A 25,807-nucleotide genomic window follows, 5' to 3' on the forward strand; every position below is an offset into this window, starting at 1 on the left:
AATCGCAGATCTGTATGAAGATCATTTTCTCCTGAAGGCAGGTTGGGTCTGTGCATTTCAGTTGTTTGGAGAGAGGGTTTTCACCCCAGGACAGGGCAGTATCCGGGCTCTGTGTGGGGTCACCATGGAAACGGGGTGGGGCCATGGGAAAACCTGGCCGCTGGGCCACAGCAGCTGGGGCCACGCGGAAGGGAGGCGGAGACCCCTGGTCCTCTTCCCACTTTCTGGGAGCTGGGGGTATCGTTCGGGCAAGCCATCCCTTCTGGTCTGCCAGGGCTCCCTGAATCACAGACTCACACTTCTGAAATCCAGCAGGTTCTACTTTACAGAAAGTTGTTCCGTTTCTTTTCAGCTGTTTGCTGATGTACCAGCATCACCCTTTTTAAAAGTCTGTAGACGGTTGGTGCCTCCGCTATTACCTGGACAGGCTTTGAATCAGTGAAGTCTGTGGAAGCGTTTTCCTGTCCTCCAGCATCCACACTCGGCACCCGCTTTACTCTCTGTAATCCCTCTTCTCGCGCTGTTTTCTTACTCGGGAAGTGTCTCTAGCTAGTTCCAGATTGCATCCTCGAGAGTAACGGCAAGATGTTCGTGTCACAAAGACTCTTTTTGTGTGTGTGTCTAACTTGAATTGTAAGCATGCTGAACTAACAAAGAAATCCTTCAAACTATACAAAGTGGAACTTTCAACAAATAGGAACTGGAGACTTTTATCAACATCACTATGGTTTTCTTGTAACTTAGAGCATCAGAATTGGGGGAGGGGAGGGAGAGTTGGTGTTTCTTGCTTATAAAGAAAACGTGTCTTTTCCACCTGCTTTCTTGGTCTCATTCTCCACCATCGACTGCACCCTCTGGCGGCATTCACTCAGGCTCTGGTGCTTTTCAGACACTATTCCGGTTTTACTTTTCTAGCCTGATTCATTTTACTTTTAGCCCCAGATCTCCCCTTTAATATGAGGAAGTAGAGTCTTTATATTCATTATATATGAGGAAGTAGATTCATCCAGGTGCAGCTTTCCAAATATGTTTGGCCGACTTCTTCCTGACTTGACAGGGACCTGGCCCTCGTCAGTTCAGAGCTGGTGAAAGCACCTTCAGAGAAGGCAGGTCACGTCTCGGGGTGTCTGACACCCACCCCGATGAGGAAAGGGGCTGTGGGTGTTTCTTTTCAAACCCGAGCACGTGGAAGCCTTTGCTTTGGCCAGTGCATCAGCGGAGGCCCGGTCTGTGCGTCTCTGGGCCCAGGAACACACACCGTAGGCCCGCCTTCCACTCGGGCATGGGAAGGTCAAGGTGGGAAGGTCACAGGGTCGCCATGATCCTTCCTGGTCTGCGCATGCTCCTTCAACAGGCTCCTCCACTGTCCACTTTGGGTTTTATACCTTATTATTATGATTCAATAAAGTCTGTTTAAATAAAATACTGGCAAGCAGTGGGTTAAACCATCCTGAATTTGTGTTTTAAAAGGCTGTGAGGACTGAATGGATTCAGACGGCCTCTTGAGATTTAGGGGAACAGCTAACTGATTTAGGATTATATCCTTTAAACAGAAAGCGGAGCTCTGTCTTTTCTCCCCTTGAGTATAAATATTTCAGGTCCCATGGTTCACATAGCATGAGCCGGGAAGAGGGCCTTCCTCCCACTGAAAGAGGAAATTTTAAACTTCCACTTATTGTCTTGGACGTGATGTTAAAATAATCAGTTTAACGATGGGAAACACCCAGAGCCTGCCTGAGCCGGACCTTCAGATCTGGTTCCATTTCTCTCATCCAAAGGTCAGATAACAAAGAAATGTATTCTTGGCTGGCACGTCAGCAAGAGAAATTGGTCTTCCTCATCTCCCACCGCTGTTCTCAGTGCCGCGCCTATATGTGCAGATCGGGTGTAAATGCAAAATGAACAAAGGCTTGAGCATCACAGAATTTGCCTCGAGCGCTTCAACCCACAGACCTGCTTTTGAGCTACCAAAGCATGTTTTCAGTTCTCATAGGGGTTGTGTTGCTGTTCTCCAGTGTCTACAAGTTAAAGGACTTTTGAGGTGTTTTTGAAAATAGGATGAAAAACGTCACATTATCGGGGAGAGTAAACGTTACCTAAATGGGACGGAGCGTCAGCTCATTGTTTCGGAGACATGCCCCCTTGAGGGACTCTTGAACATATTGGTTATTGAGAATCCACCAATGGAAATTGGAATATGTCCAGTGTAAATCACCAAAATCTCTTTTGACAAAGTCCTGAGTTCCATGGAGATGAGATTCCTTGACAGAATGTCTGATATCCTCCAGATTTCATCAGCAGATATTGATGCCTTAGGTCACTGTTTTCTAATCTCACAGGTATCAGTGTAGTGCTAGGGAGCTTGTTCCGAGCTCGGCGCTTAGATTCATGAGCTTGTCACAGATGTCAGTCTTTGCTGACTTGTTTGTTTTCCCGGCGCCCAGATGTTTTCTCTGGGTAATTAATCTGGGTTAGTACACGGTGACTTCGTGTCTTTCCAGAGGCCTCCGCAGTGTGGGAATTTTATCTCCTTAAACTGATTAGGGTTTTGAATGCTTGCCTCCTCAGTACAAGCCAAAAGTTAAGCTCTTCCTTTGCTCCATAACCTGATTTTCTCAACTATTCGAGGTATTGGAAGAGGCAACATTGTCCCAGGAGTGACTCCCTTGGTCTTGGAAATTAACTATTTCTACTTTGCAAAAAGAACAGAGTTTGCACAAGAAGTCTTACAAATGTTTTAGCCAGAGGAGCCAACATTTATGTAAAGCTATCATCCTATCCTGCAGAGTCCCAAACTGGAAGCCTCAAGTTAACTAGAGAGGTGGGAGATATACATGTGAAATAAATAACAATTGAAGAGTAAGTGATCACATTGCAGGAGAAACAGCAGAGAAAGCAAATACTCTCGTTGTCCTGAGAAGGGAGTGATCCCAGCAGCCTAGGACCGTGAATAAAGGGACGGCTTCCTGGATGAAGCAGGATTCAGGTGTGTTGTGGCCTCACTGATGCTCCAGACTCACCGGGACATGGAGCAGGGTCCTCTGTCACGCGTCTGCCTCAAGTCATGTGCAGAGTTTAACTGCACTGATCAGAGAAAGTAGCCCCCATGGCCTGCTGATGAACATGACCTTGGCAAAGGATGGATGGCTCCTAATAGAGGGACATTGACAGGGACTTCCCCAGGCCACAGTCTTGGGGAGCACAGAGAGTCTTAATTAGGCAGAAGTGTCATATTTCTGAGGAGTGATGAGAACAGGGTGGTCATCTCATAGCTTCTCAGGACACTTTAACCTGCTGGTACCCAGGTCCTTGCCAGCAACGTGGGGAAGGAGCCCAGTTCGGTTCAGTCACTCAGTCGTGTCTGACTCTTTGCGACCCCATGGACTGCAGCATGCCAGGCCTCCCTGTCCATCACCAACTCCAGGAGCTTGCTCAAACTCATGTCCATTGAGTTGGTGATACCATCCAACCATCTCATCCTCTGAGTCAGTTCTTCTCATCAGGTGGCCAAAGTATTGGAGCTTCAGCTTCAGCATCAGTCCTTCTGAATAGTCAGGACTGATTTCCTTGAAGATGGACTGGTTGGATCTCTTTGCTGCCCAGGGGACTCTCAAGAGTCTTCTCCAACACCACAGTTCAAAAGCATCAATTCTTCAGAGCTCAGCTTTCTTCACAGTCTAACTCTCACATCCATACCTGACTACCGGGAAAACCATCGCCTTGACTAGACGGACCTTTGTGCAAACTCAGCCTGAACTGAAAGCCCCTGAGCTAGCCTAGTCTCTTCTAGGGAGTAGGATGCAGGCGATAGGATCCAAGTGCTAATCAGAGCATGAATCAGTTTCCATTCTTCAAGGTAAGACGATCCTGACCTGCGAGGGCCCAACAAGAGGACCTCGTGGTTCAGAATATTCTGGAGTGTTGACCACGATCCTGTTGCTCTAAGGCTGGATCCGTGGTCTGCATGCTGCTCCACTGGCCGCCTGCCAAGGAAAGCAGACCTTCTGAAGCCTCTCTGTAAATGGGTGGTGATGAAGCAGATTGCTGAGGACCACAAAGAAATGGACCTGGTGATTTGGGGCCGTGGGCAGATCTCCCGGCTCCTGTTCATAGACAAATAACCACAGGGAGCCACCTTGTCTGCCTGAGTCCGAGCCCCACCCCAACCTGAGGCAGCTTAGGTGCAGTCCAGCCCGAGAAACCAGGATCACATCACCTTTGGAGGGTGTCTATTCCACACAGCATTCAGAATAAAACCTAGAGGCGAGGGCAGCAAAGTGAGCCTCTTAACCCCGAGTCAGGAGATGCCATTGTCCCTACATGGTGAGGATGGGGCCTCCCTGGCCCCTTCCTGCAGGAAATCCTGGCATATTCTTTGCCCTCTAGGAAATTCGTCACTCTGGTTTACAAGGAGTCATCTTTGTTACAAGCCGGGCATGACGCCTTGGTCTCCCAAGAGGCGAATCCGGCCCTAGTTCTCATGCATTCTGGACACAGAGATGGGGGTCGTGGCCCCGATGGTCAGCCTGCCTGCACCTGGGAAGTGCGTCTTGTCTTTCCTCCCTGCGGGCTCCGTGCAGTAGACCAGGGATGAATCAGTCGGCAGGCCTTTCTCGAAGGTTACTCTTGGAGACACAGAGCAAGTATCCTGAGTGTCTTTTCCTCCAGGACACACTAAATAAGAGAAAGTATGTGTAAGGAATTCTGTAAGTCTAACCGTACCTCAGGGCTTCCCTGGTGGCTCAGTGGTGAAGAATCCGCCTGCCAGTGCAGGGGCCATGGGTTTGATCCCTGGGTCGGGAAGGTACCCTGGAGGGGGACGTGGCAGCCCGCTCCAGGGTTCTTGCTCACTGCCACAGGTCGCCATCGCCTTCTCCAAAAAGGCGTTAGGAGCCAATGTTAACATTTAATATAAAGGATCGTTCTTACCCCAAGATTGCAAACATAGACTTTCTTAGTTGTCATTAAATCTTTGGTAAATTCCCTTTCTGAGACAAGGACTATATTTCATTGCCATTTTTTGAGAATTCATTAGTCTTCAATTTATATGTATCTTTATTTTCTTTTTTTTTATATCATTAAGGTTTTTTTTTTAATTTTATTTTGTATCTTTATTTTCGTCGATCTTTCTTTTACTTTATACATGGGAATTGAAGACACTGCTTTGTATGTTATGCTTTATATATCAATTGGTTATTCTCTTTTCATTTCTTATTATTCTTAGTTCTCTGTAGCATAGATTTGAGACCTCAAAGATTATTGAAAAATAAGCTTATCTTTCTATTAATTTTTATTAGAACATAGAAAATTTCTTTCCCATAAATGAAATTTAACCACTGTTCCAAATATTAAAGGCATCATGTTTCTTCCCAGATATTTTATTTTTTACTTAAGTAAATGAAAATGAATATCTTTGTGTAAACTCTTTGGAACTTTGGGTAAATTAACTGATCTGGGCTCAATGAATTATTAATAAAAACACTAATTTATTAATTAAGCACTAACTCTGTGGGAGGCACCATACCACATATGAATTAGTGAGGATTTCAAAATCTAGTATATTAGATTAAAAAGAAATTTCATTTTCTTGCTTCTAAGACATGAAGTATAAATGCCAAAAGAGCACAACTTACTGTAACATAGGAGATTTATTTAATAAAATTAAGATTTGTTTAGTGTATTTGTAATTACTTGTATTGTTTGTGAGACTGGTTGGAAACCTCTGTTTTTATAGATGCTTTGAGCATTTCCCAAAGGGCAGTGGCGGCCAGTTCAGCCTTTCCGCAGATGTGGTCCTCAGTCCACCTGGAGGACGCTCTTGCTGTGGCCTCTGGAATGGAATGCCAAGGGGTCCTCCGCTGTCACTAGGGGGACAGATAAGTCTGGGGGCACGAGCTGCAGCCCAGGACATCTCAGAACCTTTCGTTACAGCTTTGGAACCTTCAGGGGTGGCTTATCCCTTGCGGTTTTCCAAACTCACTTGATTACAGACCGCTCTGTTTCTCAAATCAAGGAGCAGCCGTTACAAAAGGATGCTTGGTAGGCTAAGAGCCTGGGTTCTCGTGTGTGTTCCACCAAGTCATTTGACCAAATTCTCCTGAGAAAAAGGGAAATGACGTACGACCTACCATTTCCTAGTTTTGCTGTAAGGATCAAGGGAAAGGTATGGTACCTAAAAATCACTTGGGACATTTAAAATGTCATGTATGTACATCATCTTAGCAGTAGCTGAAATTTGAAGTTGGGGTAAATGTGGCGATGAGCTTGCTCGCTGGTGCATTTGGGGGCTGGATTCTCAAACCGAAGACGCAGGCAAGCTGAGGACTTGTCGGTTCACAGAGAAGGACCGTTCCATCAAGACAGCAGCTGTCCCAGCACCTGAATCAGAGAGATGTCAGATGTTTGCGGAATCACAGCACCATTGTTGGGAAGCCTGTTTGTAGCTCCCAGCACCTGAATCAGAGAGATGTCGGATGCTTGCGGAATCACAGCACCATTGTTGGGAAGCCTGTTTGTAGCTTTTGGATGGTCTTGGTGGAGGAAAAATGAGATGTTCTCACTTGGGAGGTCTGTCTGGAACAGCCATCCAATTTCTAGTCAACACTGTATTTTTATCATCCATTTCCAGACTCATTAGGGGAACCAACTCTCCTGTTATTCACCCTCCTTACGTTTCAAGTACCTCTATAGGTTTTTCCTGTTAACTGCTTTTCCTGACACCCATATAATTACAAGCAGTGTCCAAATTCTTCTCCTCCCCAAGTCAACTTACCTTATTCGAGGTATTTTTAAAGGGGAACTTATGAGCAGAATCGCTTTATTTCTGCCACACGATGGATTTCAACACCCCAAGTGCCCACTTTAATCGCCTTGGGGTCAAAGCGTCCACCCCTGGCTCTGACGGCTCACTTCTCTTCCTGTGTGCTGGGTAGATGGGTTAATGCAGACTCTTTCCTTTTCCATGTTTTCCCTGGTGTCTTGCAATGCCAAGATTTTTTCCAGATGTCTCCTATTTCCTATTTCCACATATTGGACATGAATCATCATCTGGCAGAGTCATCGTGAGAATCAGTGTGGGTTTCCACATTCACCTACTTTTGTCTTCTTGATGGTTCCTTGTTTAAAAAAAAAAGGCGGGGGGCGGATTTTAAAAAACTATGCCTGAATCAAGAGTGAAGTATCAACCCTATGCTGTGGGGAAGCCATTAAGAGCAGATCCATGCTTAGTGGTTTTCTTTTGTCCTTCACGCACACATCTCCCTGTGCGCGGATGTCGCTAGAAGGTCCCTCTTGGGTACCACGGAGGGGACCGTGAGCCACACCTCCCCCAGCATCCACCTCATCTTTCCTGTTTCTCTCCATTACTTAAAGTCTGCCCCTTTGCCCTCTGCTTCTGAGACCTGTTACACTGGAGATAGATTTTAATCATAAAACTTCTACCTTTATGGATCTATAACTGTACTTGGAATGACCTCATCCAGTGCAGCTTCACAAAAGAGTGAGTTGATCTTCGTTCCACGTTGAGATGGAATCAGATCAGATCAGTTGCTCAGTCGTGTCCGACTCTTTGAGACCCCATGAATCGCAGCACGCCAGGCCTCCCTGTCCATCACCAACTCCCGGAGTTCACTCAGACTCAGGTCCATCGAGTCAGTGATGCCATCCAGCCATCTCATCTTCTGTCGTCCCCTTCTCCTCTTGACCCCCAATCCCTCCCAGCATCAGAGTCTTTTCCAATGAGTCAACTCTTCGCATGAGGTGGCCAAAGTACTGGAGTTTCAGCTTCAGCATCATTTCTTCCAAAGAAATCCCAGGACTGATCTCCTTCAGGGTGGACTGGTTGGATCTCCTTGCGGTCCAAATGAGTCTCAAGAAGAGTCTTCTCCAACACCACAGTTCAAAAGCATCAATTCTTCAGCGCTCAGCCTTCTTCACAGTCCAACTCTCACATCCATACATGACCACTGGAAAAACCATAGTCTTGACTAGACGAACCTTTGTTGGCAAAGTAATGTCTCTGCTTTGAATATGCTATCTAGGTTGGTCATAACTTTCCTTCCAAGGAGTAAGCATCTTTTAATTTCAAAATTAAAGGTCTTGAGTGGAATCTCGTGTCCTTTAAAGCCCAGAACTGCTCGTGTGAGTGGACACTCTCATCAGTGGTGCCCGGCCCTGACCGTCCTCGTCTTGACTCTTAATAGAAAACGCTATTTTTTTGTAAACAGGATCCTGACCAAACAGTGGTCGGCAGGAACTTAGCTTTCTTCTAGAAGGAGCAAAATGCTGCATGTTTTAATTCAAGATCAAAGAGTCAGCATCGACCCTGACGAAGCACAGCCGTGCCGTGGATTTTCCTCCTGTTTGCTGGTGGAAGGTCACAAGCCAGTGAAATGCGGTTCCGTCTGGCACGAAACATGGGATGACTGCTGCCTGGGCTTGGAGAACTGCACCCAGAAATGGCGTCGCAGAGCCCCGTCCTCCCGGGGTGGCTCAACGCCGTGCGTGACTAAACAAAGGAGGACTTAGAGGAAACAAGGGGGCCGGATGGCCCTGGGGACCGGGCGCCACAGGGTCCTATTTTCCCTTCAACGAGCCCCGTAGAAACGTGAACATCTCCCGTGCACACTCTGTCCACGGGTGGCGTGGCCTGCCTCCACAGCCACGTGGCTTTGAAAAAGCATCATGCTTATCTGGCCCCGAGTCCAACTGACTCTGGGTCTCTCCACTCGGAAATCAGCTGTCAGTTCTCACCTCCTCCCTGAAATGCCATCCGCACAACCTTCTGGTTTGAAGTCCCTCTCGGGTCGCCTTCATCTGAATACAGTTGTGCTTTGTAGACCAACCTACAATGAGCCGGAAGACACTCCTAGTGACGAATGAGAGATGGGATTCTCTCCCACGTGTCTTTGTTAGAGTTTGAGGACTTGTCCACAGTTTTTTTTTCTCATGAGTGGGTGTTTCATTGTGGCAGCTGACGTCCTGTGTTGGTTCACTGATCACAGGTGAGAAAGCCCTGGCTCTCGGTTGGTTGGTGTGAGCTCTGAGGCCTGCAGTATCTGGATAAACACTTGACTGGGAAATGGTTTTCCCGAGGTAGTAAAGGAGCTCAGTCCGTCCACGGTGGATGCAGTGAGCCGCCTGCGTCTCCTGTCCCCCGCCCGCCTCCGTTCCAGGAGTCTTGTTGAGGTTCTGCCCATCAGTGGCTGCAAGCTGATGGATCTAGGGGGTGGCTGGCACCCGTCCTTACCGACATGCCAGCCCCAGGGACAGGCAGCGGCAGCAGTCACCCTGCCCTGAACGCTCTGCTGTGAGCCCCGAGGGGGCAGAGAAAGCAGAGCCATGAGGGTGAGCCCGTGGGGGCTGGAGCCGAGCTGGTCAGGGACGGGGACTCTGAGCTTCCCAGCAGCCGACAGTGGAGTGCAGCTCGCAGGCTCAGGACACGTGAGCTGGGCTCCGGTCTTGATCGCCTGTTTTTTTAATCGAGTTTGCCCTGATTGGGCACTATGGGAAAGGCCGTGGATAGCACTGCTCCTCAAGGCTTCTCGCTTCCTCATCAAGACCTTACGTCTTTACAGGGTGGGGTGGGCCCTTGGTCGTCTCTCTTTTCTAAGCAGGGCCTCTCCCAGCTGCTCTGCGTCTCACACGCGAGGGCGGGAGGTACGTGGATGAACCTTGTTTGCAGACCATCTGTCTCTGGACCCAGGAGGCCCGGGAGTGACGCGGTCTCTGCTCCATCAGATGTCCACCTGCTCCTCACGGGTGTTGCTGTTCAAATCCTCCCCCCATGGCTGCCCTGGGTGGCGAGCCTTGGGCCCTGTCTCTCCCCGGGCGGAAGCCGGCGCCCCCGAGGTTTGCTGCCTCAGTCCCAGTACGGAGGCTCTAGTACCTTGTCTGACTCTGGACCACACAGGCTGGGCCCTGGGTGTGCCCGGGAGGCCGTGACCCCCCGTCTCGGGAGGTGGCTCGGCTCCCGGGCTCCTCCCCGCTCTGGCTGCCGGATGCCCCGTTCTTGCAGGAGACCCTGACTTGACAGCTTGTGGAACGCCCTGCCTCCTGGGGCAGACATGATCTACGGCTGGAGGAAGACTTCCAGAAAAGCTAACAGGAACTTTCGGAAGAACATCTGGAATCATGAGCAGAGCAATACTCTGTTTTAAAGACGCTGGATGTGGGTCCCCACTGACGCCTCGCTTCTCCAGGGCCCCGTGGATCCGGGGCTCTGGGGGTGGGCACTGGAGCTGAGGTCTCGGGGGCCGTGTCCCCACCCCCAGGGCTCTGAAGATGCTCCGGTTTCCTCCACCTTGGCTCCTGGCATTCACCCGCCTCCCTGCGTGGGCCACATGGCTCTCCTCTGTCCTTCTCTGGAGCTCTGCCCATCCTGCTCTGCCCCCCAGGCCACGTGCCCCCCCCAGGCTGAGCATCTGCCTCCTTCACTCCCCTGCACAGGTGCACCTGTTCTTCTGTGCAGCATCCCTGCTGCACGTCCTCTGAGGCCTGCCTTCCCCCCCATATCTCCCCTGCCTGCGTGCACACACACCCACACAGGCATGTACACATGTGCACACACCCTTTTTGCCTAGATCCCTCCCCCGCCCCAACCCCCAACTCCTCTGTCCCCTGTGGTCTGGTTGGGCTTCTAGCCGGGGGTCTTTTCCTCTTTCTTCATGGGCAGTGTTGGAGGTCGCTGTCCAAGACTCTTCCTGGATGTGATAGGGACTCCAGGGGACCAAGTCAGGAAGGTGACGTTAGAGCCCAGACAACTTGAAGAGAAGAGGCAGCCGTGCTCTCTGCAGCGGTCGGTGGGGGGCACCCAGAGCAGTGTGGATTCAGAGAGAGTCCCAGGGAGCCCAGCCTTTTGTGGGTTGGGGGTGTGTGTCCCGAGCAGCTTCTCTGATGCCTCTCACGGGCTGGCCCTCTAAGGATCTGGCTCATGGTGGCTGTGTTCACCTGGGTCCTTGTGATTGGGGTGGGTTTTTCAACCTGAAAAGGAGTCTTGGCATTTTGATCTAAATTTCCAACAGGGAGAAGGTGGACTCGGAGCTCTTAAACTTTCAGAATCCACGTGTCTACTGTCTCTGATTTCAGGGCTGCCCTGTAGAGGCCAGGGGTTCGTAGCGCTTTGCCATGCTGCCCTTTCTAAAGCGTAATTTACCAGAAGGAGCTGCGGTATGCAGTCAGAGCGCCGCTGGGCCTTGCTGGTATGCAGTCAAGGTCAGAGGCTCCCTTGATCTGCGCGCAGAAGGTCAGGCCTTAACGGGCTGGCACTTTTCAGGCAGACATGTCCTCAGCCTTGAATGCTTTCTCAGTGATGTATGCGGAGAGGGCAGGAATGTGATTCATGGCGTTTGGCTCCCGCGCCTTCCTCATTCACTTCTCCAGCCTGCTGATGTGAAAGGTAGCCGTTCTTGAGTCCCCTGGGTCTTCCCCTCCCTTTTTTTCTGTTTTGAAAAGTCTCAGGACACCCGCACGGTGTCAGCTGTGAGCGTGTGGCCACAGGGAGCGGTGTCTGTCCCCTCGTCCCACCTCGTCCCACCTCGTCCCGCTTTCCAGACCCCTTCCCCGTGGGTGACCGCAACGGTGCCCCCAGAGCCTGAGGTCGCCAGGCTAGGCTCTGCTTCTGGGGCAGAGGGGGGGAGCCGGGAGGCCGGGCATGCTCCGCGAGGCTCTTCACGAGCCCCGGGGGTAGGGCCAGCTCCCTGTCCCTGTCGTATTTGTTCCTCTGCGATTCTGCACCCAGGTGGTCAGCTGCGGTCCGTTGGCTTGGAACATCAAGTAGCTGTGAGGTGGTTGCTTCTCAGCCATCTCTCCCTGTAGGTGCTGGTCCTCCCCGTGGAGAAGCGTTGAGTTTGGAAGCCTGTTTGTCCTCTTCGGGATGTCTGGGGGGCTCCCCCTGGCTTGGAATTCTTGTGGGAGCTTAGGAATTTTTACAAACTTGGCAATTTCATATCTGGAATAGGAGAGAGAAGGAAAGGCCACCTCAGGGTGCTTGACTGATCAGCCTCCTGTGGCCAAAGGGAAATTACCCCTGTGGCTGTGCTGGATGGCACAGACCCCCAGGCTGCAGAACGTGAAGCGGCGTGGCCGGAGGTTGCGTCTGACCTTCAAGCACCCCCTCCCCCTCTTTCCATCCTGTCTGTCTTTCTCTAACACACTTATCCACTGGGTCATCTGTCTTCAAGTTGATTTGTTAAATTTAAATACAGGATACATGGGAAAATGTCACACAGTTTTAATACTTTATAATCTGTTCTCTGTTTTTTATGAGAACATTAATATCTCCTAATTTACAGACTATAATGTGATTTGCCTGTTTCAGCAACTTAGCTCCTAGCCAAAGAGTGTAATGTTTTAATCTGTCGGCATTAAGTAACTTAGAATTAACAAAACAGGAAACTGTCATATAAATTGAACCTTAAACGCCTCTGAAAAATAGATACGGTAAAACTGCTCGTTTAAATTTTTTAATGATTTGACCATGCCCCTGGGTAAAAACGTGCACCCACGTTATCTTTTGAAAACACACTGCTGATTTTGTGAACAGCGTCAAAGTGAAGGCTCTTTATAAGTATTTAAGAAGGAGCTATTTGTTGTGTTAATATATGTACCCTTATTTGGGATTGATTGTGCAATCATATGCTTTTTCTGGGGCTTCCCTGGTAGCTCAGTGGTGGTATAGAACCCCCCTGCCAACGCAGGAGACATGGGTTCGATCCCTGGGTTGGGAAGATCCTCTGGAGAAGGAAATGGCAACCCACTCCATTAGTCTTGCCTGGGAAATCCCACGGACAGAAGAGCCTGGTGGGCTACAGTCCATGGGGTCCCAAAACAGTTGGACACGACTTAGCAACTAAATGACAATAACGATACCTCTCCTAACTATTCAGTTTTAAAATCATTCTTGACCAAAAAATTGCCTTCAACATCATGCTCCATTTCTTTCCTGAAGGCACCATATGTTTTAAAACATACTGTGGTCTTTACTGAAAACAGGTTAAAATTCGGTTATTAATTAGAATCGATCTCAGCACGGCTCTTTCTCATTGAGGAGGCTGCGCTAATAGGTTTTGTGAAGCCTCAAGCTTGGCCTGTGCTGTGTTGTATTACGTGCGGAACTGATTTGTCATGTCTTAACCTCCTTGGCCCTGTTCTGATCTTGATTAATGAAGTCTTGACATTCTTGCAGCATGTTGGGGCAAGTGTTATTAGCCATGTGATAACAGGGAACTTGGTTGGAGGGAAAGGAAATCATTTGAGGCATCTGAATACGTGTTTCTCAGGTCCTCACGGAATAAACAGAAGAGGAGGGTCCCGGGGCCTCTGTCATCTCAGTGGGATGAGCTGGTGACGTGCTGGCCTCAGAAAGACTCAGGCTGACACCAGAGAGTAAATACGATGCCCTGGCCTTGAAAGGAATTGCTAGCAAACATGCTCATTAAGGAAAAACCGAGAAACCCTGTGCATAAGATAAAGGAGGAATTTCCCACACCTGTCATGTTTTGCTAAATACTCAAGAAATGCTGAGTTTCCTACGTTAAATTTAGCCACAAAAACAAGAATGAGATAATTCTTGGGTCATGACCGATAGCATCAAAAAAGAGACCAACACTGCATTTTCATTCTCTTTTAAAATACTTTGTGGCCATATAGGAAACGCCATGGACCTCACAGACATGGAAGCTTAAAGACAGAAGCAAAAGGGATGTGTTTAAATGGACCACAGTCAGGAGGGTTCGGTTTGTAAACATTTGTTCAGTGTTTGAGGCAATGCAGGGTCACTCTGAAAACTCCATCAAACCAAATCTGACTCTTATGAGATCCCATGGGAAAGAGGGGCAGAGGCAGGGTCCTATCTTAAGAGGGCGAAACGGATTTTCAGGGAGTCCACGTGATCGATGCTCCAGCCAGGACTGAAATCTTTTGCTTCCAAGTTGGGGTTCTTGCCTCGTCACACAGCATCATCAGTCCACCATGAGACTGCAAAGTAGGGTTCCCCAAAGCTCCGCTCACTCACCCGGAGCAGAGGTGTCTATTTTTGTAGTCAGGTTTGAAATGGAATTCCTAAACCTGCATGCTCTTGGTAGGCTTGTATTATTTCTTTGGAACCTTAAGCATGTTGTGTTTCCTTACTCACGCATGAAAATATTTAGTGAGCACCTACTGTGTGCTCTCTGTGCCGGGTGTGGGGGCCCAGGGAATGCCCCTGGTAGGGTACCTCTAAAACCCAGTTTTAATAGATAAATGCACTGAACGTTTTTTTAAGAAGACATTTTTCTTAATTGCCAATTGGCAGTTCCTCTAAAGGTTAAACCTAAAGAATACCTTGCATGCCTTTTATGTTAGTAATGATAATCGTTATTGTCAGAATAGTCCTTTTGCATTTTTCATATTTACTGTTAGCACAGACTTTTAAAAAAACCCTCCCTGACCTAGATTGTGGCATTTCCTGACTTTTATGTGCCCTAATTTTGTTCAGGATGCACGCACTTCCAGAACCTTGTCACACACCCACGTTCATTTTCAAGTTCAAGTTAATAACATCCTTAGCTCTCCAAGGACTATTCAGACATTGTGTACTAATTGGTATTTCTAAAATTCAGTGATGACATACAGTGCATGTCTTTAGGCCTCAGGGTTGTTGGTTTGTAGGTAGTAAAAATAAAGCAAAGTGTCTTTTTGGGAAAAGTGATGCATTTTTCCTTGTCTAAACTCCAAAAGCTCCTGACCTCCCGTTGTTATTTTGTTTGCAACAATTGTGTTCCTTCAGGCTCACTCCTCCCCCCACAGTCTGTAAGTTAGGACATAGGATTTTGATAAAGGCGAGTGAGCACAAGAACAGGGGACTTTTAAACACTGAAAAGGCACCTGTGCTGGTAAAGGTGCAATTTTGCAGGCAGGTTCTCAGCCCTCTGAGGCCCCGCCGAGGTGGCTTTGTGCCACTCTGGGCACTGGAGGCAAGGCCCGCCCGTGCCAGGCCAGTCCCCAGCTGTAGGTAATCTTGCCTCCTCCTGCCTGAAGTGCACAGCACACACAGCCTCCCAGGGCCGCCAGCTCAGTGAACTTCCAAGCTGCTGTCAGGCCTTTTATGTCCATACTGCTGTTCTGCTTTTAAAGTTTTAAGTCTGTACTGCTTGTGAAGTAATAGGTTTAGGCAGAAACATTCCTGATTTTGATTTTCAAGAGTACCCCATATTACCTTTTGGGGAGCTCTTAAAATCTGGTTGGATTTGTTTCCCCCTTTCTAAATGACAAAAATCAAGAGAATGGTTAAATGACCTCAAGTATGTATTTCCTATAAGAGTAGAAGGACCAGATAAGACTCTTCAAGTAAATTTTACCAGCAGTTGGATATTTAGAAATTGTTTCTTAGAGACCTCTTACTACCATATTTGTACCTGTTTTGCAGAATTGTTTCAAAATATACTATTTCCAATCATTTACAAAGCTGAATTTACTCCCACACCCTGTGTTATTGTTATATTCCCCTTGTATTATTGTTAGATTCTGGGTTTAAAAAATGGGTGCAGAAAGCAGTCTGTAAAACATCCACAATTCACGTTATTTCTAGGGTCACAGCATTTATGTTACTTAATAGGCTCAGTGTTCAGGTTACGAGTTTTCTATTTAATTTTAGCTACATTTTTTAACGGAAGTATAGTTGCTTTCCAGTGCTGTGTTAGTTTCTGCTGTTCAGCAGAGTGAATCGTCTATACATACCCACTCTTTTTTTGTAATTACATTTTTGAATTCAAATTAAAATTCATTCCCATAGTGATCTGTGTTGCAGGCTTATAAAAAATGATTTCTCTTAGCTGTGTCTGCACTGATATCTTCAGTGGCACTAAATATTTAACATTAGTATATTAAGATAATGAATATTTAAGAAAAAAAGGCTGAATGCTTTCAGGGTCTACTGGGGGAAATTTTGATGGGGGAAGTGTGGACCCACAGCGCCCTCTAGTGGCAGAAAGCCAGAGCCCTTGGGGGCTTTCTTGTTCAGGCGCTAAGTCATATCCACCTCTTCGGGATCCTGATCCTGGGAACTGCAGCATGCCAGGCCTCCCTGTCCTTCACTATTTCCTGGAGCTTGCTCAAACTCATGTGTATTGAGTCAGTGATGCCATCCACCATCTCGTCCTCTGCTGCCCCCTTCTCCTCCTGCCTTCAATCTTTCCCAGCATCAGGGTCTTTTCCAATGAGTCACTTCTTCGCATAAGGTGGCCAAAGTATTGGAGCTTTAGCGTCAGCATCAGTCCTTCCAATGAGTATTCAGGTTGATTTCCTTTAGGATTGACTGGTTGGATCTCCTTGCAGTCCAAGGGACTCTCAAGGGTCTTCTCCACCTAATCACAGTTTGAAAGCATCAAGTTTTCAGTGCTCAGCCTTCTTAATGGTTCAACTCTCACATCCATACATGACTACTAGGAAAACCATAGTTTTGACTCTACGGACCTTTGTTGGCAAACTGATGTCTCTGCTTTTTCATATCTGTCTAGATTTGTCATAGCTTTCCTTCCAGGGAGCAAGCATCTTTTAATTTCGTGGCTGCAGTCACTGTCTGCAGTGATTTTGGAGCCAAGAAAATAAAATCTGTCACTGTTTCCAGTTTTTCCCCTTCCATTTGCCATGAAGTAATGGGACTGGAGGCCACGATCTTAGCTTTTTAAATGTTGGGTTTAAAGCCAGCTTTTTCACTCTCCTCTTTCACTTTCATCAAGAGGCTCTTTATTTCCTCTTCCATTTCTGCTGTTAGGGTGGTGTCATCTGCGTATCTGAGGTTGTTGATACTTCTCCTGGCAATCTTGATTCCAGCTTGTGAGTCATCCAGCCCAGCATTTTGCATGATGTACTCATGGTTCCTTTACTGTTTCTTAATTTAATGTCATAGATAAGGTGTAAAAGTTGCCTTCAAATTGCTTTGTGTTTAGGAGTTCTTTGGCCACCTGATGGGAAGAGCTGACTTGTTGGAAAAGACCCTGATGCTGGGAGAGATTGAGGGCAGGAGGAGAAAGGGGCAACAGAGGTCGAGATGGTTGGATGGCATCATTGACTAAATGGACATGAGTTTGAGCAAGCTCCGGGAGATAGTGAAGAACAGGGATGCCTGGCGTGCTGCATTCCATGGGGTCGCAAAGAGTCAGACACGACTTAGCCACTGAACAACAACCTCAATGAAGGGATGTTTAGCTGAGATTCCATGGATGTGCTGGGATGCTAAGGGATGGTGGGGGTTAGGGAATGAGCACTGTTTGGGCCTGGGAGGTGGTTGAGAGCCTGGACTTAGGCTGAAGCCCAGAAGATGATGGATGTGAGTGGAGGGTTATTGGACCGGGGTCCACAGGAAAACTCATCAAGACATTGAACCTTCCCATTTAAATTTGAATGTATTAACAGAGCATGAGGAAGCGTAATGGAAACAGAACTCTGCTGTCTGATGGTAAAGTGGACGAAGCTATCGATTAAAGATTAACTGGAAATGTATACACATGATTTGATGGAATACACCCACCAGACTTTGGAAAAACATTATCAAAATATTTTTCTTTTCTTTCTAATTTAGGAAGCTGACTACTTGGGGGAATGACTTTAAATATTTATACTTAAAATATTTTGAGCAGATTACTGCTTTGGAGTAAGAATTAACAGAAGTGTTTTAGAATGATTTTTTTCAGAAAGAGCCTGATACAAATTAATGAAGAAAATATTTGCTTTTAAAGACCCTCGCCACTGCTGACAGCTTTAATCTTTGTCCACCATCGCTGATACTCGGCTCTTATGACGGAGAAGTTCTGAAATTTATTTATGAGTCCTAAGAACCTTTGGAAAATTTGAAGTTTTTTGCCACCAACAATTTGTCAGCCCTCAAGTTGCCTGTCATTTTAGTAAGTTTTTAACTGGATCAGCGAAGCTGGAAAGTTTGCTTTTAGCTGGCTTTTGGGGAAGAGTTATTAAATTGTTTATAGTAACAAGGCACTCAGGGCTCCTTCAAGTTACTCTTGGGTTGAGGAATGGTTCTTTAGAAAGTGTTTTATGAAGAACTCTTTATAATTCATTTTTTTTCTCACCCCGTGACATGCAGAGTAGATTTTGGTAGATCAGAAAGTATCTACAGCTTTATTTCTTGGCAAATGTTGACTGATTAATAACATTTATTATGTGTTTCCTCCATGATTGCTGCTCTGCTTGTTTCATATTATGTATGATTTGAGCTTAGCGCTAGTGACCGACTTTCACAGCGATGTTGAAATTCCCAGAATTGTGCCAGAATTCATCATGGGCTCAAATAGTGTTTCCAGATCGGGGTTTATCCAGCAGAAACCTACCCTTGAACATGGCCTCTTGGGGAGACTTCTGTGCTAGCGCCATGTCAGTGGGCAGCGTGAAGCTGCTGACCCACCCGCCGGGTGTGGGTGGCCCTTGTCCATTGGATGGACACAGCTCCAGGGGCTGGGAGTGTCTGCTCAAGAGTCTTGGGGCGGAGACCCCAGGGTCGGAGCTGCGGTCCACATGTCAGCAGAGAGAGGAAGGCTTTCCGACGACTTGCTGTACCCCCAGCCAGCTCCGTCTCCTGAACCTCGGCACTGTGTCTGTCCCGCTTTTCATGAGTTCAGTTCAGTTCAGTCGCTCAGTCGTGTCCGACTCTTTGCGACCCCATGAACTGCAGCACGCCAGGCCTCCCTGTCCATCACCAACTCCTGGAGTTCACCCAAACTCATGTCTGTTGAGTCGGTGATGCAATCCAACCATCTCATCCTCTGTCGTCCCCTTCTCCTCCTGCCCCCAATCCCTCACAGCATCAGGTTCTTTTCCAATGAGTCAGCTCTTCACATCAGGTGGCCAAAGTATTGGAGTTTTGGCTTTAGCATCAGTCCTTCCAGTGAACATCCAGGACTGATCTCCTTTAGGAAGGACTGGTTGGGTCCCCTTGCAGTCCAAGGGACTCTCAAGAGACTTCTCCAACACCACAGTTCAAAAGCATCAATTCTTTGGCACTCAGCTTTCTTCAGAGTCCAACTCTCACATCCATACATGTCTACTGGAAAACGCACTTTTCATACAAACCCGATTATCTGCAGCTTCCAGAGTCTTTGAGAGCACGTCACCACTAGCCTGATGGTAGCCAAAGAGAGGAATGTCGAGCTGCGTGTGATGAGGGGCCATGTAGGGTCTGTTTGCCCAGACCAGCCCCGAGGGTGAGAAGGGACTGAGTGGGCTCAGGAGGCTCTTAGGAAAGAGGCTGGATCTCACGGAACGTGAAGGCCATGGATGCAGGAGCCCTTTTTCCTTTTTAACACCTCTCTGGCTCTTGTCATCCTCTGCATGTGGAAAGACGGGGAATGCACTCATGTCCCCACCCCGGTGTGTGACTGCTCGAGCTCCTGGCATATCCCCTCCAGACCAGCGGAGACAACTACGCCGAGAGCCTCCTACCGACTGTCTCAAGCGAAAGAGCACCGAACCTGGAGAGCAGAAATGACACTTTGGGGAAGAAGACAAACAAGATGAAGCCATGCTCTGGGTGCAGGAGGATTTTACGCTTTCCTAATTTAATATTAGGAGAAGGAAATGGCAGCCCACTGCAGTATTCCTGCCTGGAAAATCTCATGGACAGAGGAGCCTGGCGGGCTACAGTCCATGGGGTCGCAAAGAGTCGGACACGACTGAAGTGACTTAGCACACATGCAGTTTAATATTTAAGTGTTAAATGCATGAAATAGTAATAATGATAGAGAAGACGTGTGAAACCGTCTTCAGTTATATTTAAAGGAATGTAGCCTATTTTTATGGGCTTCCCTTGTAGCTCAGCTGGTAAAGAATCTGCCTGCAATGTGGGAGACCCTGGATTGATTCCTGGTTTGGGAAGATCCCTGGAGAAGGGATAGGCTACCCATTCCAGTGTTTTTGGGCTTCCCTGGTGGCTCAGCTGGTAAAGAATCTGCCTGCAATGCAGGAGACCTGGGTTCGATCCCTGGGCTGGGAAGATCCCTCGAAGGGAAAGGCTACCCACTGCTGTATTCTGGCCTGGAGAGGTCCATGGACTGTATATCCATGGGGTCACAGAGTCTGACAGCCTGTTTTTCAGTCTTTCTAACTGAAGTGTGGTTGATTTACAATGTGGTAATGCCTGCTGTACAGCAAGGTGATTCATTTATGTATATATTGTTGAGTCGCTATATATACACGTGCTTTTAAATATTCTTTTCCACTGTGGTTTATCTTCAGATTTGAGCACAGTTCCCTGGCTGTACAGTAGCACCGTGTTACTTATCCATCCTGTATAGTCGTTTGCATCTACTAACGCCAGACTCCTAATCCTTCCCTCCCCTAAACGTGGCCTGCGTTGAGTTGACATATTCATTCTTTTAAGGTTCCGGGTGTATGTCTGGTGGTGCAGAGGAGAGTCAGTGTTCTCGTCTTCCTCTGAGGAAAACCAGGCCCTTTCAGGCTTCTGCTCGTGCGTGTGCTCCTTCTCTCCCCGCTGCAGCAGTGGCAGGATTTCTGCCATAATGTCCAGCTTCCTGGTGTGATGAAGCTCAGTGGGGCCTCGTCCCGCAGTTTTTCCATGACCCCGTGACACCCAGCCTCGCCTTCCCACCACTTTCCCAGCAGCATCGGCATTCAGGAAATGATCCTGCAGATGTCTGATGGTTGCTGGGCTCCAGGAATCGGACTTGTGGAATTTTTGGCCCAGCCCCGAAGTCCCCCATTGACTGTGACCCATGGTCCGAAATCGCCTCCCCAGCTCTGAGTGCTTGGTGAGCGCTGGCTCCAAATGCACATACTTTTGTTCCCTCAATTATTCGCAGCCTTGCTTGGACATTGAAGTCTCAAGGCCCCAAAGAGCTGACTCAGTGTCCCATCCCGCCCACGGCTCTCTCCTCCTGTTTCCTCTTTGGCCAGTGGTGGTTCCAGGCTCTATGGTGCCCGTGGGGCTTTAAATTGGGAAAGGGAGGCCAGGGACTCTGTCCTGCCCAGCAACCATGTTACTTTGTTTTAAAGCTTTTAGGCTGTGAAGATAAAGCCCTCCCTCTTCGTACGTTCATGTGATCCTGCTGGTTAGCTCGCCATCCATTCACTGACTTTCCAAGGCTGTGCCAAACGCTGAGTGAATGAGAAATACCCCTGCCTGTAAAGTGCTTAACTCCGAGAGATGAACGCCCACTGCGGGACCTCTGCGGGCAGCACCCTTCGTGGCTGTGTTCTGCTTTCCGATGGGTGAACAAGCGCGTGTAGACGGTTCTGCCCCTCACAGTCAGTCCCTCGTTGAGAGGGGCCCAGGGCTCGGGCAGGACTTTTCCTTGGCTTTCAGTCCGTGGTGACCATCCATGAACATATCATTTTAAAAATGATAAAAGGATTCGGAGTTCGGCTCAAAGACAGTGATCCCATGTTGGCTGTTGAAACAGGCGTCATGGGGCCTCTGACTGTCAGATGCTTGAAGACGGCTTAGTCTGATATATTTCATGTTAATTTCAGCTTTTTTTGTTGTTGTTATTGATGATGATGTTTTCTGTATTATCCTTAGAACTGTCTCACTTTTTCAGCCTCGCAATCCTGGGGGCTTTATTAATATTTGGAGGTTTGACTGAGATTTTAAGGGGATGATGTATTCTAACATTGGATTTCAATCATGAACTTTGTCTGTAGGTATTTTAGAAGGAAGGGAAATAATTGGATACTATTTTTAAAAAACTCTTCTATTCCCACATTTTATGGATTTTTAAAAAATCTCCTACTGGCGTTATCTCCTTCTGTAGATGATGTATGATAAAAAATTTGTAAATTGTTCCATGCATGAAGCTCTATTTCATGCCTAATTTAGAATGGCTAATTTTGATACCAAGATCATTCTCCATGGCTGTATTCTTTCTTCTTTATAGCATGCTAGTTTCTCTTCTCAAATTCTGAATTTCCTCATTTGAAGATAGAATGATAGTCACTCCCATGATTGGTATATAAACTTTTTTTTTAATTAGTGTGGTAGACTGCACTGATATTCAGGAGTAAAGCTGTTAAAGCTGTTTTTGTCTCAAAACATTTTGCGTAGGATCGTGCGCACGTCTCTGTCTCGTCCTCCACGCTAAGTTCTCGCTGCCGTGGTAGCCGTGACTGGGGCTCACGTGGGCTCCCAGGTCCTCTCGGACCCTGCCTCCAGCACGTCCCGGGAAAGAGATGACTGAGGGGTCCTGCCTCTCGCTGATTTCGACTGTGCACCTTCAGCCGTGAGCCCCAGCGCACGAGGGCTCACCGCTGCCGAGTCTGGCTTCAAAAGGACTGGCAGGAAGAACCTCTGCCTCACCTGCCCAGCTCTGCTTTCCCTGTGACCCTCGTGGAGATTTGCTGAAAGCTCGGAGGAAGAATTGGGCCAGCCTGCAGATTGTGCTGTGTACTGCTAATTGTATAGCCGTTCGAATCCTTATCCTGCCTGTTTGCTCTGCTCTGGTGCCCAGGATAACATGTGGGATATTAGATTATTTGTGTCTGAACAAAAGATTAGGAAACTTAAAAAAAAAAAATGTGTGCGAGATGGCAAGAGCCATGTCCATGGAGGAGTCACTTCCTTTTTAGCTTCTTAATTCCAAAACTCCTGGGATTTGGGGCTTGCTCAAGTGTTCCGGTGACATTTGGGAAAGAATGTGTTCTGTGGCAAAAGCCAGGACTTGGGAATTCGGATTTCTGAATTCTGTTCCCAGGAGCACACGGGTCAGCGGTGACATGTGACACGTCAGTGAAACATCAGGGCCTAATTTCCTTATCTGTGAAATGGACATAAAAGGGGCTAACTTGCTGTGGGCGAGCTATTTAATATTTTCTGGGAACCAGCTTGCTCTAGTGACCTAGAAAAAACACGGACCGAGGTAGAGGCTGACCTCATTTCTATTTTTGGCTTGGATGCTGACTCAGTGAGAAACTTGCAGGAATCAGCTAATCCGGCTCTGGGCCTCCATGCCTTCCACGATGAAAACGAGAATTATACAATCTTATCTGTGCTGGGCCTCCCGCTGATGCCACCAGTGTTAACCGAGCACTAAAAATATGCCACCCCGCACTTGGGAAGCTTTTCCGCCGGCGTGCCTTTGACATCTCCTTCCCATCACATGCCAGGCTATTTGAGGATACGCCATTCAATGTTCGTTTACTTTTTAGCCAGCTGTGTGGAGTTCAGTTGTATCTGGGGCCTAATCTTCCCATATCTGAATCCAGGGAAGAGGTTGATCTGATGTCAGTGTTCTGTACATCTCCAGCTCCAGGAATTTGGGCATTGGCGTCTGCTGTCGTTTAGGTGAAGAGTGAATGCCTTTAAGGAGCTTTACCCCTGGACATGGCCTGAGAATGATTTTCTTTCCCAGGGAGGACGGGCTGGCGTGGCGCTCTGTGTCCAGGCCTCTGCAGGGCCCCGGGGACGTTTGCGTCTGCTCTTCCTGGTTGGTCCCCGGATGCAGCTGGTCTAGGCAGCTGCGCCAAACTGCAGAGCTTGGCTTTCCTTCCTCCACTTAGTCCTGTTTGATGGGATCCTCTGGAGTTAGAAATCACTTGCTTCTTCCCCATATATTCACACGCTGTTTCCAGCCTCCTGCCAACGACACCCGCAACCTGTGGAGGCCCAGTGGATGGAGACTTTTGTTCAGAAGCACATTCCTACGTTGCAGAAAAATGTTGGGACTTCCCTGGTGGTCTAGTGGTTAAGAATCTGCCTGCCAACGCTAGGGTACACAGGTTCGACCCCTGGTCCAGAGCAGCCCGCATGCCATGGGGCCTCTAAGCACACTGCCGCTGCTGAAGCCCGGGCACTCGAGAGCTTGCGCTGTGCAACGGGAGAAGCTGCCACAGTGAGAGCCCCAGGCTCCATACCTGGGGAGTAGCCCCCGCTTGCCGCAACTAGAGAAAGCCCATGTGCGCAGCAGCGAGGACTCAGTGCAGCCAAAAATAATCATAAATGCATGTTTTAAAATGCACAGGCACATAATTCCCCTGCAGGTTCTGGGGTCTGCAGGTTCTGGGCGGTTTGGAGAGGAGGATGACTTTGGGAGTCTTTGTTCTGTGTTCTTTCATTTATGCAAGGTTAAAATCTTCAAGGAGCTCTTGGTAATGTGCTCTTTGGGGAGGGCAAATGTTTGTTTACCCCCAGGTGGCTTCCCAGGTGGCACTAGTAGTAAGAACTCTTCTGCTGATGCAGGAAGATAGGAGATGCGGGATCCATCTCTGGGTTGGAAAGACCCCCTGGAGGAGGGCGTGGCCGCCCACTCCAGTGTTCTTGCCTGGAGAATCCCAGGGACAGAGGAGCCTGGCGGGCTGCAGTCCACGGGGTCACAAAGAGTTTGAAGCGACTGAGCACATGCGCAAATGTTTGTTCTGTGCAGCTTGTCAGTTTTTTTTTTTCCCTTTGAACTAACATGACTGTGGGGGAAGTAAGGAATCCTGGCTATAATCTCTGACGTGCCTTCCGTTTTTAAAAATTGGCTAAAGATGCTTATTCAGTTTGATCGTGAGGTTGCCTTGAAGTCCATATGCATGCTCAATCGCTGTCATGTCTGACTGTGAACCCATGGACTGTAGCCCGCCAGGCTCCTCTGTCCATGAGATTCTCCAGGCAAGAATACTGGAGTGGGTAGCCTTTCCCTTCTCCGGGGGATCTTCCCGACCAGGGATCGAACTCATGTCTCCTACATTGGAAAATAGATTCTTTACCACTGTGCCGCCTGGGTGCAAAAAAGTCCATATACTCTGAAGAAAATAGGTTTTCTTGGATTCTTGTCCCTATTTTGGGCTATTTCCCGTGGACAGTCTAAGTGTGGCTGTCTTCTGTAATTATCCTTAATTAGGCCACTGTGTTGTTGATGCCTGTACAGGAAACCACATTTCCAGGATCAAACAGTAGTACCTCATTTCTCCACATTCTTGTCCCACTTGTATTTCTTCTCGTTAGTTTCGTCAAGCCTGAATTACCTTCTTCCATCTCTTCATGTATTAATTTTGTTTTCTTCTTTCAAGGGTCCCCTCAAGGCCCAACATCCCAGTCTTTCTGAATCGCAGCCGCATGTGTGGACCCCAAATAATATCCATTATTTTAAAAAATAGGTTGAATTTCTTTTTGCTCCACGCGGGCAGAGACCGTAATTCAACCTTGATTCTGCCTTTGCACAAAGCCAGTTTGAAGAGAGGCTCGGGGAGGCCCGTCATCAGACTGCTGGTGGCAGAGGGGGGTCTCAGCATCTGACGCTGAGACGCCGACCGTGAGCTTTGCCTCCGCACGCCTCGAAGGGAAGCCTCGACGGAGCTTGCTCTCAGAAGCTCAGTGCCATGTCTGTCAACACAGCATCACTCATCAAAGGAGGTTATAAACAAGAAAAACCCCAACTATCCTAAACAATTTAGTGGGGAAAAAAACCCCAACTCTCCGTTGTTTTTGCCCAACAAGTTATTTAGCATTTGGAGTATAGTATATAGATAACGCTGGGCCAGGGATCATCTGTGGACATCCCTGCCCTCAAAGGAGCTTAAAGACAGCAGAGACGTGTCCGACTTGGGTTGCAGCAGGCTCTGGCAGGCGGGATGCGGGGTGATGCTGACCGGGGCCCATTTCTGCTCTTTCCTCCGCTCCCTTCGACCCGCCCTCCGTCTCACTGGCTCCCTCCTCCTCCGCAGGGAGAAAGAGGCCTCCCGGGGTTACAAGGGGTCATCGGGTTTCCCGGAATGCAAGGACCCGAGGGGCCGCAGGGACCACCAGGACAGAAGGTGAGCTTGGCCCTCATGGGCGCGGGGCCAGGGGCTGGGCCTGAGATGGTCTGTCATCGCTGTGGGTCATCGT

General features: G+C 48.2%; 1 protein-coding gene across 1 annotated transcript in view; it reads left to right on the top strand.

Annotated features, from left to right (window-relative positions):
* Positions 1–25,807, top strand: part of COL4A1 (collagen type IV alpha 1 chain) — a 137,744-nt gene that overhangs the window by 55,863 nt on the left and 56,074 nt on the right. The window contains exon 3 of the mRNA XM_025263080.2: positions 25,645–25,734. Within this exon, the coding sequence (XP_025118865.1) occupies positions 25,645–25,734 (90 nt within the window). The remainder of the gene's footprint in view (positions 1–25,644; positions 25,735–25,807) is intronic.

The sequence above is a fragment of the Bubalus bubalis genome, chromosome 13, assembly GCF_019923935.1.
Source record: "Bubalus bubalis isolate 160015118507 breed Murrah chromosome 13, NDDB_SH_1, whole genome shotgun sequence".
Taxonomy (NCBI): Eukaryota; Metazoa; Chordata; class Mammalia; order Artiodactyla; family Bovidae; genus Bubalus; species Bubalus bubalis.